A 13056-nucleotide genomic window follows, 5' to 3' on the forward strand; every position below is an offset into this window, starting at 1 on the left:
ATGAAAAGCGGACGCGCGTCCGTTTGGATCGGCACGTTGGGCCGACTTTTCTGTCCGCCGCGACCCAAAGGGACGCACACGGACAAAATGGGTCGACGCGTTGGAGTGGCTCTAAAAACGTAATGTCAATTTTTTAGCTTTATTATTATTTTTAAATTGCTCAAGCGCCTAAACAGGCGGTTAGCCTTGAAGATGGCCTAATTAATCGTGCCCGGAAACCAATCGCTGCAAAGACAGTTCCTGCTCGTGCGGAGAAGGAAAATAAAATACGTTCACCAAAATTGTGTTTCACGTCCACAGCATTAACACATGCCTCAAATTTTAGTTAAGATTCAAAATTATCTTCTACTCCCTCCATTTCTAAATATAGAAATACTTTAAGTGTAGATTCACTCATTTGCTCTGTATTTAGTCCATATTGGAATCTCTAAAAGGATTTATATGTAGGAACACAGGGAGTTGGAATCAGGATTTATATGTAGGAACACTGGGAGTACTACTCTGTAACTTAATATAAGACTTTTTTTTTACACTATGATTGTGTCAAAATCAGTGTCAGAAAATGACTTCTTTTAAGTTACAGAGGGAGTACCAGAATTCCCCACCAATGGTACTAACAGGTTCTTCGAGGCACTTGCCACTTCCATATAAAAAGAAACTCCTCCTAAATAGTTTAAATGCCTCCCGCAAAAAAAGAAGTTTAATTGCCACTATCACTTGGTTTTTGGGGTGAGGACGCCAAGCCCACCCATGAAGGGCCTCAGCGGCTCAGGAATCACCACCATACCATCCTCTTGCTGAAAATTCTCCAAAATGGATATGATCAGGCGAGGAACAGCGACTGCCGTTGCGTTGAGCGTGTGGACAAACTGCGTCGGACCTGAACTACCCCCTTTCCCTTTCTTGCTGTTCGTCGACGGTGGAGGCTCCAAGGGTGCTGGACGGAACCGGATACCCAGCCGCCTGCTCTGGTAGTCCGTGCAGTTTGATGCACTTGAGATCTGCGTATGTTTTGAGCAGGAAACATGAGAACTGCTCAAAATGGATACAAGTTGCCAGGGCGCAAGAAATACTTGCTGCCTACCTCACCGTACCGATCCAGGCCTGGCATCCATGCCTCAATGTCATACTTTCTGTAGGCTGGAGCGCCCAAATCTCCTGTTGCCATATCCAAAGTTCTACGAGAGAGGAGAATAATCTTATTGGCCTTGGAACGTTTATGACTTAGAAACTCACAAGAAGATCAGGAAATACTTGAAATGAAGTCCAAGTGATGCATAAAGATTCTCTTCGATGGTTATAAGTTCTTCATGGTACTTGTCACTTTCCTCTGGCCGACAGAATATGAACATCTCAACCTTGCTAAATTGATGTACTCGGTAAAGGCCCCTGTTCAAGACAGATCACTGAAACTCAGCAACTTCACAAAAAAAAAAAGAGTAAACGATTTCATTACGGACTTGAACCATCATCAATTAGTAATTTCTATATGAGCATACTATAAGGAAACTTCCTAAATCAACACACTCAAAGACAGCCTTTAAGGGAAGAAGAGAACAGAGATACCTAGTGGCAGCACCTGCGGCACCTGCTTCTGTGCGAAAACAGTGTGAATATGCCACATATTTTAGAGGTAAATCAGAGTCGACAAGGATAGAGTTCATATGGATGCCTCCAACGGGAATTTCTGCAGTCCCTATGAGGCACTGATCACTGTTATCTATTGAATAGACCTACATAAAGATGGCACAAGTGATTATTTAAAATCATCATGTAAGGGACATAAAGATGTCATATGATTTGATTCTGCACAGTACTATTGAATATTGAATAGTAACAAGGTACCACTATAACCTGCCATAACACACTGGCAGAAAGCATATAGTACAGAAATTGCACTTATATAGTTCTATTGCTTGAGCATCTGTGCAACAACAACAAAGCCTTTCAGTTCCAAACAAGTTGGGGTAGGCTAGAACTGAAACCCGTAAGATATTGAAACCAAGTCATGGTTCTGGCACATGGATAGCTAACTTTTATGCACCCCTGTCCAATCTTTTGTGATATTCTAGTCCTTCAGATATCTCTTTACGGACTCCTCCCATGTTAAGTTTGGTCTACCCGACCTCTCTTGACATCATCAGCACACCTTAACCGTCCGCTAAGCAATGGCGCTTCTAGAGGCCTGCATTGTATACACCCAAACCATCTCCGATGATGTTGGACAAGCTTATCTTCAATCGGTGCCACCCCAACTCTACCACGTAGATCAACATTCCAGACCCGATCATTTCTTGTGTGGCCACATATCCATCTCAACATGCCTATCTCTACAACACCTAGCTGTTGGACATGTCGCCTTTTAGTTGGCCAACATTCAGCACCATACAACATCGTAGGTCGAATCATCCTATACAACCTGCCTTTTAGCTTTTGTGGCACTCTTATCACAAAGAACACCAGAAACTTGGTGCCACTTCATTTATCCAGCTTTGATTCGATGACTCACATCTTCATCGATATCACCATCCTCCTGCAACATTGACCCGAAATATCGAAAGGTGTCCTTCTGAGGTACCACCTACCCATCAAGGCTAACTTCCTCCTCCTCGTGCCTAGTAGTATTGAAATTGCACCTCATTTACTCAGTTTTAGCTCTACGAAGCCTAAAACATTTCGATTCAAATGCATGTCTCTACAGCACTAACTTTCTATTAACCCATGTCCGACTATCGTCGACTAGCGCCACATCATCCGTAAAGAGCATACACCATGAGATATCTCCTTGCATATCCCTTGTGACCTCATCCATCACCAAAGCAAAAAAGTTAAGGGCTCAAAGCTGACCCTTGGTGCAATCCTATTTTAATTGGAAAGTCATCAGTGTCGCCATCACTTGTTCGAACACTTGTCACAACATTATCATACATGTCCTTGATGAGATAATGGACTTTGTTGTCATTCTTGTCATTCTTCTTAAGCGGCACTCAACGACTCTCTCTCCCATAACTTCATCAGCTTAATTTCATGGTAATTAGTACAATTTTGAACATCTTCCTTGTTCTTGAAAATTGGTACTATTATACTCCGCCTCTATTCTTTGGTATCTAGTTTGACCGAAAAATGAGGTTGAAAAGCTTAGTTAGCCATACTACCGCTATGTCTCCAAGGCCTCTCCACACCTCAATGGGGATACACCATCAGGATCCATCGCCTTGCATCCTTTCATCCTTTTTAAAGCCTCCCTAACCTCGAGCTACTGAATTCGTCGCACAAAATGTATGTACGTATCGTTAAATGAATCATCCAGCTCCATGGTAGAGCTCTCAATTCTCTCCATTGAACAGCTTGTCGAAGTAATCTCGCCATCTATGCTTGATCTCCTCGTCCTTCACCAGAAGCCGATCTGCTCCATCCTTGATGCATTTGACTTGGTTGACATCCCTTGTCTTCCTCTCTTGGATCTTGGCCATCTTATAGATGTCCCTTTTGCCTTCCTTCGTGTTTAAACATAAACGCTGGTAGAGGTCCTCATACGCCTGACCTCTTGCTTCACTCACATCTCGCTTTGCGGTCTTCTTTGCCACTTTGTACTTCTCTATGTTGTCTGCACTCTTATCCAGGTGTAGGCGTTTGAAACAGTCTTTCTTCTCCTTAATAGTCTTCTGGACATCATCGTTCCACCACCAGGTATCTTTAGCTTCGCTTCTACTACCCTAGTCACCCCAAACTCCTCTGACGCTTCCTTCCAAGTGCAAGTCTTCACCTTCATCCACATATTGTTTGCATCACCTCCTTAATAGCCTTCTCCTTGAAAGCATGAGTTGCCTCCGCCTTGAGCTTCCACCACTTCATTCTAACGACTTTGGCGCGCTTATCCTGCTAGACACGAGTCTGAAAGCGAAAGTCAGCCACCACAAGCTTATGTTGAGGGACAACACTCTCTCTAGTTATCACCTTACAATTGAGGCAAGCATGCATGTCTTCTCTTCTCGAGAGGATGAAATCAATCTGGCTAGAATATTGTCCACTATAAGAAGTCAATGGATGGGATTCTCTCTTTCTAAAGAGGGTGTTATCTACAATCATGTCATAGGCTAAAGCGAAGCTTAAGACATCCTCTCCTTGATTCATGTTACCATATCCAAAGCCCACATGCACCCCTTCAAAACTTGTGTTAGATGTACCCACTAGCCATTGAGGTCTCCTCCTATGAAGAGCTTCTTGCCAATAGGTACACTCCTAACCATGTCCTCCAGGCCTTCCCAGAACTCCCATTTGGTGCTCTCATTGTGGCCTGCTTGCGAGGCATACACACTGATAACATTGAGAACTAAGTCTCCAACGACCAGCTTGACCAGGATAATCCGGTCCCCTTGCCTCTTTTTGAGTCAATTCCAGAACATCTTTCATCTAGGTAGTTAACGATGTAATATGTAACAATCTTGTCTGCTTTACTTAAACTAAACCTTTCTATTACAGTCGAATTGGTAATCATTACAATGAGCAGGATACAATATAAGTGACTGTGCAAGGCCACCGAGAATAGCTAAAATGTACCTCCCTCTAACAAAACTACAAAAATGGAACTGAAATTGTTAACTGGCCTGCATTGACCATCACAGCAACCTGGCCGCACATCAGCACTAACCAAATAATCAACAAGAACAAACAGAATACTGATGGAAAACATATCACATGAAAACAAAATAAGGCACTAAATCATTGACATGGACAACAACAATAACAACAAAGCCTTTCAGTCCCAAACAAGCAGTGGCTGTTCTAACACTGTTGATAACAAAAGTAACCAAATACTACGTTTAGAGACTGCATACCTGAGTATTTTGGGCCCTTGGCTGGAAGCCGCATCTCTCAACAACAGATGATCTAACAATCTCTGGAGTTATGAGTGGTGTGAAACCCTTCTTTGAGACCTCAGCAATACCCCAATTTACAAGGGCCATCTCCAACAAAACAGCTTCATTCTTCAGGTAGTAGAACTTTGAACCACTAACCTGCGCAAGACAGTACAAACTTTTTGTAGAAAAGAGCAGGACCAATCTGGGCATCTACTCATATCAGGACTTTGTACTATAAGGCAAAATAACTAGAGCCTTCCAGCGAGCATATATTGACTTAATATCGTTTAGTACAAGTATCCTGTATAACTAAACCAGGTGGTGCCAACTACTGGTTTTTCCTGCTTCCCCGTTCAGCCGCCTCTCTGCAACAATTTCAAGTTTTCAAGTTTTAACCCTCAGATAAAGTTAACCAAAACCTCGTTAGCCGGTCTATTGGTGGAGGCTTGGAGCTATCAGTTAGATTTTCACCTTACAGCTTTGGCACCGATCCCTTCCTCTCCCCACTACCGCACCAGTTTATACCTCCCCTTTACTTTCTCCTCCACCAACCCGGCCGTCGAGCCTCCACTGCGTGAATGAGAATTCTTTCACCGCAACAGAGTTCTGCCTCAAGGAATTGGCAGATGATGTCTTCCCTCAAGCGTGGCAATCTCACAGCCATAGGCCTCCTTACCCCGTCCACGTGCTGCACTCCAGTCCAAGCCCCCTAATGCCTCCTCCACATTCTGATCTGGCTTCTAGAGGATCTCTGCCAGGATGTTCCCAACTCTTGCACCCATCCCACAATTATTCTGCTTGCCTCCGTGCTATCGCCTAGGGTGACTTTAAGCACTTCAGATGTAAGCGATCCACCATGATGGTTGCCCATCCGCAGGCTGTCACATCTCTGTCCTCCAGCTCTCCTCCCGCTCTTCATACTCCCAGTTTCTTCACTTTTATGGATGTGAGTTACAGCTCCCGTCAGATTATGTCACTATGCAAATTTCATATGATTACTGAAGATCTCGTCTGAGTGGTTAATTCTCCCTGTGCCAGTTCCTTCTCAGACCAATTTGCTGCTACTTTGCATTCAGATGTAGTATAAATTTCTGTCGTTTCGGTTAGTTTATTTATTCCGCTGAAACATTTGATAAATTGCTAATAGATGTATGCTGTTCTCTTTTGCCTTTTCAGTATCACAACTGTTGCTTAGTGGCATGCACACCAGTGTTCGCCAAAATGACAAACCTCCAGAACTGGATGTGTACTTTTGCATGTCTACATGTTAATTGTAGCTACTGCAGCATTTCAGCAGCAAAACTGTAATGTGATTGCTTACATATCATCAGATGGAGTTGAAGTAGGCAGTTCAGATATCAATGTGTTTTTATCTCTATGCTCATATATCATGCCATCGAAAGGCATTTAAGACAATGACTCGATCCCCTTCTGTGGCATTAGATATTAATCATATATGTTCCATCGATCCCCTCGAGGACAGTCAATCGTTTATGCCTGATGTCTATTGTTTCTATGATTGGCAAATGGCAATGTAGGCTACATCAAAGGCATTGGTTATCTGCAGTAAGTGAGGGTGTGTCTTCACTCTCTTGAGATCAAGCATAAGAGATGTTCCTGATTGAGCTGTTCCTGGGTGATTCAAAACCCAAAACTGTTGTGCTACAAAATCTCTGTATATCTTTCTATACCCGAAGCCTACTTCCTTGAAACTAATGTGCTTGAGAGTAGGCAAACTTCAGCTGTGAATTATATTAGTACATTTGCTCAAGATTCTGGTATTTGAATTATATTTTTCTTACTTGCCACCTTCTTGATGTCCATATTCGTGGTTGTTTCACACTAACATAGGAGCTATTTATCATAAACCTGGATACACAACTTATATTGTGGTGAGCTGACTGACTCAAATAATTGTGGAGATGTAAGTAAACCCTCGCTCACGACATGCTCTTGATACTAATTAAGTTGTACGGAGTCAATGAATACAACAGAATCCCCTCCCACACTCACCTGGTGAGATGTACTGCGCAATACATTAGGTAAATTGATACACTTAGCTCACAGGAAGCACCCTATCTCAATTGCTTTTGAGTCATGTTGCTATTTTCTGGGTAAAAGTGTTAGATTCTAACTATTGTTGTTTTGCTATGATTATTTTGGTGTTTACTTTAGTTTACCATGATAATTCCAATAAGCTATCCATAAATAAATGTAATGATATACCTGTCATTGCGACTATGTATAATTTATATGGGATTTGAAATTTATTTATCTATCATTTCAGATATCATTTACATGTTCATGGGTTATTTGATCTTTTTCTATGAACATATATAATGTAGTGAGGATTTCTTCTATACTAGATGGACTGGGTGCGCTGTTGGTGTTGTTGGGTTTTCATATACTATTTTTTACTCCCTCTGATTCAAAATATAAGGTGTATTAGTTTTTAGAAAAGTCAAACCCCTTAAGTTGACCAATTTTGTAGAGAAATGTATCAATATTCACAATATCAATCAGTATCATTAGATTCATCATGAAATGACTTTCAATATTTTATTTAATGACTTTCAATATTTTATTTATTTAGTAACGTGGATGTCTATATTTTTGGCTCTGAACTTGGTTAAAGTTAAAGAAAATTGACTTTCAGAAAAACAAATAGACCTTATATTTTGGAACCGAGGGAGTATTTGGTTTGGCGAGTAGGGAGATGATTGAGTGTGTTTTTCTTTTTATTTATAATACGGTGTTTTGCTCCGATTGATTTGAAAAATTGTTGACTTGGTCAAAATCGTGAATCAAATCCAAAATGAAATACCTCAATCCAATGTAAAAGCTCCAAAATTAAGGAGCATAGTGTAAGAGAATTGAATGAGGGAGCTCCTTTAGAAATTGTTGATCTGGTCAAAACGGGATGACCCAATTCCAAATTGGAGACCTCAATTGATTGTGAGGCCTTAAAAATTAGGGAGCATAGTGCTATAGATAATGGTTTAGTCAACAATCCAATTTGCAGGTCATAGCCAAAGAGCCAATGAAGACATGAAAACAAAAAAGAGTTGAAAGGATTTGCCACTAATATTTATATAATTGGGTACAACAAAGCATTTCAAATGAGTGTGTTTCTATTACGTAAATCGGAATTGCAATTTGCTGGTCAACATACCGAAATCTACTATGAGGATGCCTCACAGTATTCAGTCAAAAAATAGATCTACTATGAGGTTACATACATGTATTTGTTGTTACTGAGAGTTTGACAACCCATGTTTTTCTTCTTAACTTTTAATTCTAACTGGTAGTCCTGTTTCAGCTTAAGTACAAATATATACTTTCTTACAGTTATACCTCAGAAGCTGCATCAAAGTCGAATAAATCAAGGTCCTTCCCAAGCTGAAGGTGGTCTTTAATGGGGAAACTGAAGCTTCTCTGACTGCCTACCTATATAACATAACTGAAACAAATTATAAAATGTTGAAAATACATAAACGGCATTACCTTGAAAAGAAAAAAAAGCAACAGTACTGCAGAGGAAGTTATACGGAAATCCACTACCTCCTTTCTGGTGACAGAGCTTTCCTCATCCCCTACAGGCACATCTGGATGTGTAGTATTAGGAATGCTTTGTGCTTCTAACTGAAGCTTATAAGTTAGCTGAACAAGATCCTCTTCTAGTGCAATAAGGCTTTCTTTCAGGTTTTTGCCTAAAATATCCCAAAATGAGTCAAAAATTATAAGCTGTCGAATTCTATTTGCAAATACTTGAATGTCAGAAAACACTCATGATAATTCTACCTTCGTCAACAAGGGCTTGTCGCAAAGACGGGTCTAGTTTCTCTTTCATTTTGTTAGCAACTGCATTTCTTTCAGCTCGGAGCCGTTCGACCTCCTGTCATTTGCCATGATTAGGAATTGTCGCAATGCTTTTGCTACCTCCATATTATACAGTACAGAACTAATTAACCAATTGTATTCAGTTAATGAATGTAAAGACAGATGTCTTCAATAGTTTTATAGACCTTGTGGGATGGAACAGTTTAAAGGGAACAGAATGAGCACCATGCACTAAGATGTGAATGAACAAGGAACTTACAAACTTTGCAAATTAACTCGGTGACACAACAAATTGACTGGCGGGCAATCTTACATCAGTTCAGTGCAACCAAACTCTGCTAATGATTGAGCTTTTCATAATGCAATGTCATGTGGGGCATCCCCTTTAGGCGCAGGAGACCTACACAGGGGGCCACAACGCCAGCAGATGTAGGCAGTAGTGGCTAAAGGAAAGGATTAGTCGTATCCTTTTAGTTTGGCTAGTTAGTTATATTGCAAGTTTGCTTATATTATGCCTTAGGCCTCAAGTCTTGTAACGTGGGCTACATAATGCTCACCTCTAATTTCTGATCAATCAGGAATAAACCAATCTATTCTCCCTCGCGTTATTTCTTCCCCTGTCTTTGCTGTGTGACAGCCGCTCTCCGGCTGGCGTCACGCTGCAAAGGTCCAGGGGGTTGGCGCTTACTTCAGAAGTTCAGATAGCTACCATCTCCGCTCTAATCCTCCTCAAATCACCCACCACGTGACAGCAAACATACTCGTTCTGATTCAGTATTGACGATTGGCAAGACAAAATGCATGTCATAATATATCAGAAGGCATATCTGGAAGAGCTAAACAAAAGCACAGGGTTAGAATGACTGTACGTGTTATAGGTCTAACAGGGTGTGTCTGGAAGAGCTCAACAAAAGCCCAGGGTTATTAGTATGACTGTATGAGTTCCTCCTATGCCCTACTTCTAACTTTTATGGGTAGCCAGAAAAGTTGCGTGCGATTTCCTGCATATTATTTTTGAGTATGCTCCTAGAGAGACTAATTGTGCTGCCATGATTTAGCCAAACTAGCTAGAAGTAAGGTGAGTGCGGGGTGGATGGAAGATCCACCCGTAGAGATTGTTGATACTCTTGTAAAAGATACTATGGTGATCACCTTGCAATAAAGAGTACTTTGATGTCAAAATAAGTTGTCGTAATAAGAGTGTTGTTTCGGTGATCATAAGGTGTAAGGGCATTTCTAACCGATCCCTTATCTGGCCATAAGGGAGTATATTTGGCTTTTTTCTCCTCTAAACCGCATCTAGCCGATCCCTTATAACGGTTAGTGGAGTAAAAAATTTACTCCATACCCATTCCTCTCCTTATATTTACTCCGGCTCGCGGCGGCCGAGTAAAATTTCCCCACTCTCTCTTCCTCTCCCCCGCCCCACTCCCCGATCCGCCGCCCTCCCTCCTCCCGATGGCCGGACGGGGTGGCCGCCGGTCCCCTGCGTCGATCCGCAGCACGGATCCCGCGCCGCCACGCCCGCGTGTCGTCGTCTCCGGCCGCTTCCTCGAGCCGCCACCGCTCGGCCGATCCGCCTGCCGCCGCGCCCCTCACGCGGTTTGAGGACTTCCCGGACCTCCCTCCGCCACGGCCGCAGACGAGGACCTACATGGGCGTCCGGCAGCGGTCGTGGGGGGCGTGGGAGGCCGAAATCACGAACCACGAGACCCACAAGCGGAAGTGGGTCGGCTCATTCGACACCGCCGAGCTTGCTGCCATGGAATACAACCGGTGGCAGGTCCGGTTCCACGGCCGCGACGTGCGGCTCAACTTTCCGTTCGGCACGGCTCCAGTCCACCTCGTCCCGCCGGAGCCAGGGGTGGTGACCGCTCGGATGGCGCGAGAGGACAGGTAGGCGAGGGAGCGCCTCAGAGGCCGAGGCCGCCGACGAGGCCTACATGGATGAGCTCCGCCGGCAGTGCCCAGAGCTAGTGGAGGCAGAGCGGGCGATCTTTGCCATCAATGACGGCGAAGTTATCGTCATCTCCGACGGCGAGGGCGGCAACGACGAGGGCGAGGAGAGCGGCAACGCGGGTGGCGAGGTGGGCAACGACAACGAGATCGACGTCGAGGAGTGGTGGAGCGTCTTCCCCGACGACGACGACGGCACCGGCCCAGACCCAGCTCTCACCGAGGGTGGCCTCACCTGAAAAGATTGGCTCGACCTCCACTTCGCCCTAAACTAGTTTAAGTTTAGTTTTAGGTTAAATTTATGTTTAGTGTTCGGTTCCGAGAACTTTATGTGTTGAACTTATGTTTAAATGCATCATCTTTGGTTCAAATTTGATTGAGTTTGTGCAAATTTAGTTTTACTCCGCTAACTTTAGGGGATCGGCTAGGTGCAGCGAAATTTCAAATTTTAGTGGAGTATATATACCCCACTAAGGTATGTACTCTGCTAACTTTTAGGGGATCGGTTAGAAATGCCCTAAGGAGAACAAATACTATCTCCAGGATATTTTGTTTGATGGGCTACCCCTAGACAAGCTCCTGGCCCCTGGGCATATACACCTGATGCCTACTCAGACATTCACAACGCAGATACATGCACAAACATCGAACTAACAATGATGATTCACAATCTACTGTCAGTCTTTTAGCTCTGATTCTAACTTACATAATGCCTACAGCTACCATGCGGTACAATAATCACAAGGCATGGCTGGCTATTATTGCAAAAAAAAAAATGCTGAACAGTGGCAGTCCATCATTCATATAGCACAGCTCAAACAACAACTCGGGCATAATCCCAGATGGAAGTTATTACCCTTTGATAAGAATCATCTCATCTGACAGACACCTTTTTTTTTTGCGGGTGACCCATCATACCCAATGTCTAGCCTAGTAAATCACGCGCTTTGGCAGTGAAAAGCTATCCGTTCTATTGGAGTATACAGTCCAAAAACAAATCAGGAGTGCAGCAGTAGCAATAACAGGCAGGCCACTGACCTTCTGCAGCGCGAGGTACTGATCGTAGAGCTGGAGGACGACGTCGAGGTTGGCGGCGGAGTTCCGATTCCGGATGTTGGTGGCGACGACATCCCTGTTGTCCCGGATCCACTTGAAGTCTATCGCCGCCTTCCACTGCGGCCTCGTGGCACCACCACCCGCGCCGCCGCCGCCGCCTGTACCAAACCAACACAGCTCAGATGGCAGGTTAGGATAAATGAGATGGCTTTTTTTATCTTATTAGGAACTCGGTTTTTTTACTTATGGTCTCAGGTTCGACTGCGGTGGTGGCGGCGGCGGAGGAGAACGAGAGGAAGCGGATAGGATGATAGCGGAGGAGAGAGAAGGTTAGTGTCCGGAGCGGGGGAAAGGATGGCGTTGTGGCAGCGGCGGAGGATAGGTATCGGCCGCAGGTCAGCATCTCGCCGGAGTGGGAAATGGCCGGCGGGCGGCGGACAGAGGGGATAAGAGACTTGCGACTTGCAGAGCCTTGTTATGCAGCCTCGCCATTTTATGGCCGTCCAAGCGGTGTCCTTGGGTGGAATGTCAGCCGTCCGATCGACTATTTTGCCATTATATCTTGGGACAGAGGGAGTGTATCTTAGGACGTGTTTGGTTGTCATCTCAACCTTAATTTTTGCGTGCATTACATATGCTTTCCAGCTGTGCATAGCATGAGAGGATAAGTACATGTCCTCCATCGTCTGAACTCGCACATATACACATTGTTTGATTGCACACAAGCATCAAGGTGTGCTATAACAAGGCTTACCCACTGCTCCTTACACATAATCATAGCGACCACATCAACGCCACAACACTGCAATGGCGACGGGTTGCAGGATGATAATGAAGTTCTTCGCCCACAAAGTGTGGCGCCGCCTTGCCAACTTTAACCTTGCATGCGTGCTTTTGCACAAACTTGGAGTAAGCATCTTCTGTCGCCTGCCTAGTCTTAAACACTACTACCTCCATCTTGGTTTATTGGTCCATATTATATTCTGTGCCAAATTGTGACCATAAATTTAAGTAATAAAATATTCATGCATGTCACCAAAAATTATATCATTGGAAACTATGTTCAAATACGAATTCAACGATATATTTTTTATTAGCATGCATTAATATTTTGTTAGTTAAATATTTGATCAAAATTTGACACCAATTTCAAAGGAGACCAATAAACCAAGATGGAGGTAGTATGTGGGTGATGTGCGTGTACCCTAAATTTTGTTCATTGTAAGCTTCCCATGAACGGTAATCCCCTAGAACACTCCCGATGAACAGCGCATACCACTTGTCCTAGCAGTGCACAAGAGAAATAGTTGAAGCAGCAAGCAATGAAGCACATAAACAGCAA

The 13056-nt window shown here is 43.6% G+C and overlaps 1 protein-coding gene across 1 annotated transcript; it reads right to left on the reverse strand.

The window, feature by feature from the left end:
• Positions 1-471: 471 nt before the first annotated feature.
• LOC109756134 (serine--tRNA ligase, chloroplastic/mitochondrial) lies at positions 472-12244 on the reverse strand. The gene is made up of 10 exons (XM_020315001.4): positions 11958-12244; positions 11697-11872; positions 8664-8757; positions 8424-8572; positions 8217-8309; positions 4839-5018; positions 1567-1733; positions 1255-1389; positions 1085-1178; positions 472-1001 (listed from the first exon to the last, which is right to left on the reverse strand). The coding sequence occupies exons 1-10, from the start codon at positions 12115-12117 to the stop codon at positions 714-716; spliced, it is 1536 nt and encodes a 511-aa protein (XP_020170590.1). The 5' UTR covers positions 12118-12244; the 3' UTR covers positions 472-713.
• Between the last annotated feature and the right edge of the window lie 812 nt (positions 12245-13056).

This window comes from Aegilops tauschii, chromosome 5, assembly GCF_002575655.3.
Source record: "Aegilops tauschii subsp. strangulata cultivar AL8/78 chromosome 5, Aet v6.0, whole genome shotgun sequence".
NCBI lineage: Eukaryota > Viridiplantae > Streptophyta > Magnoliopsida > Poales > Poaceae > Aegilops > Aegilops tauschii.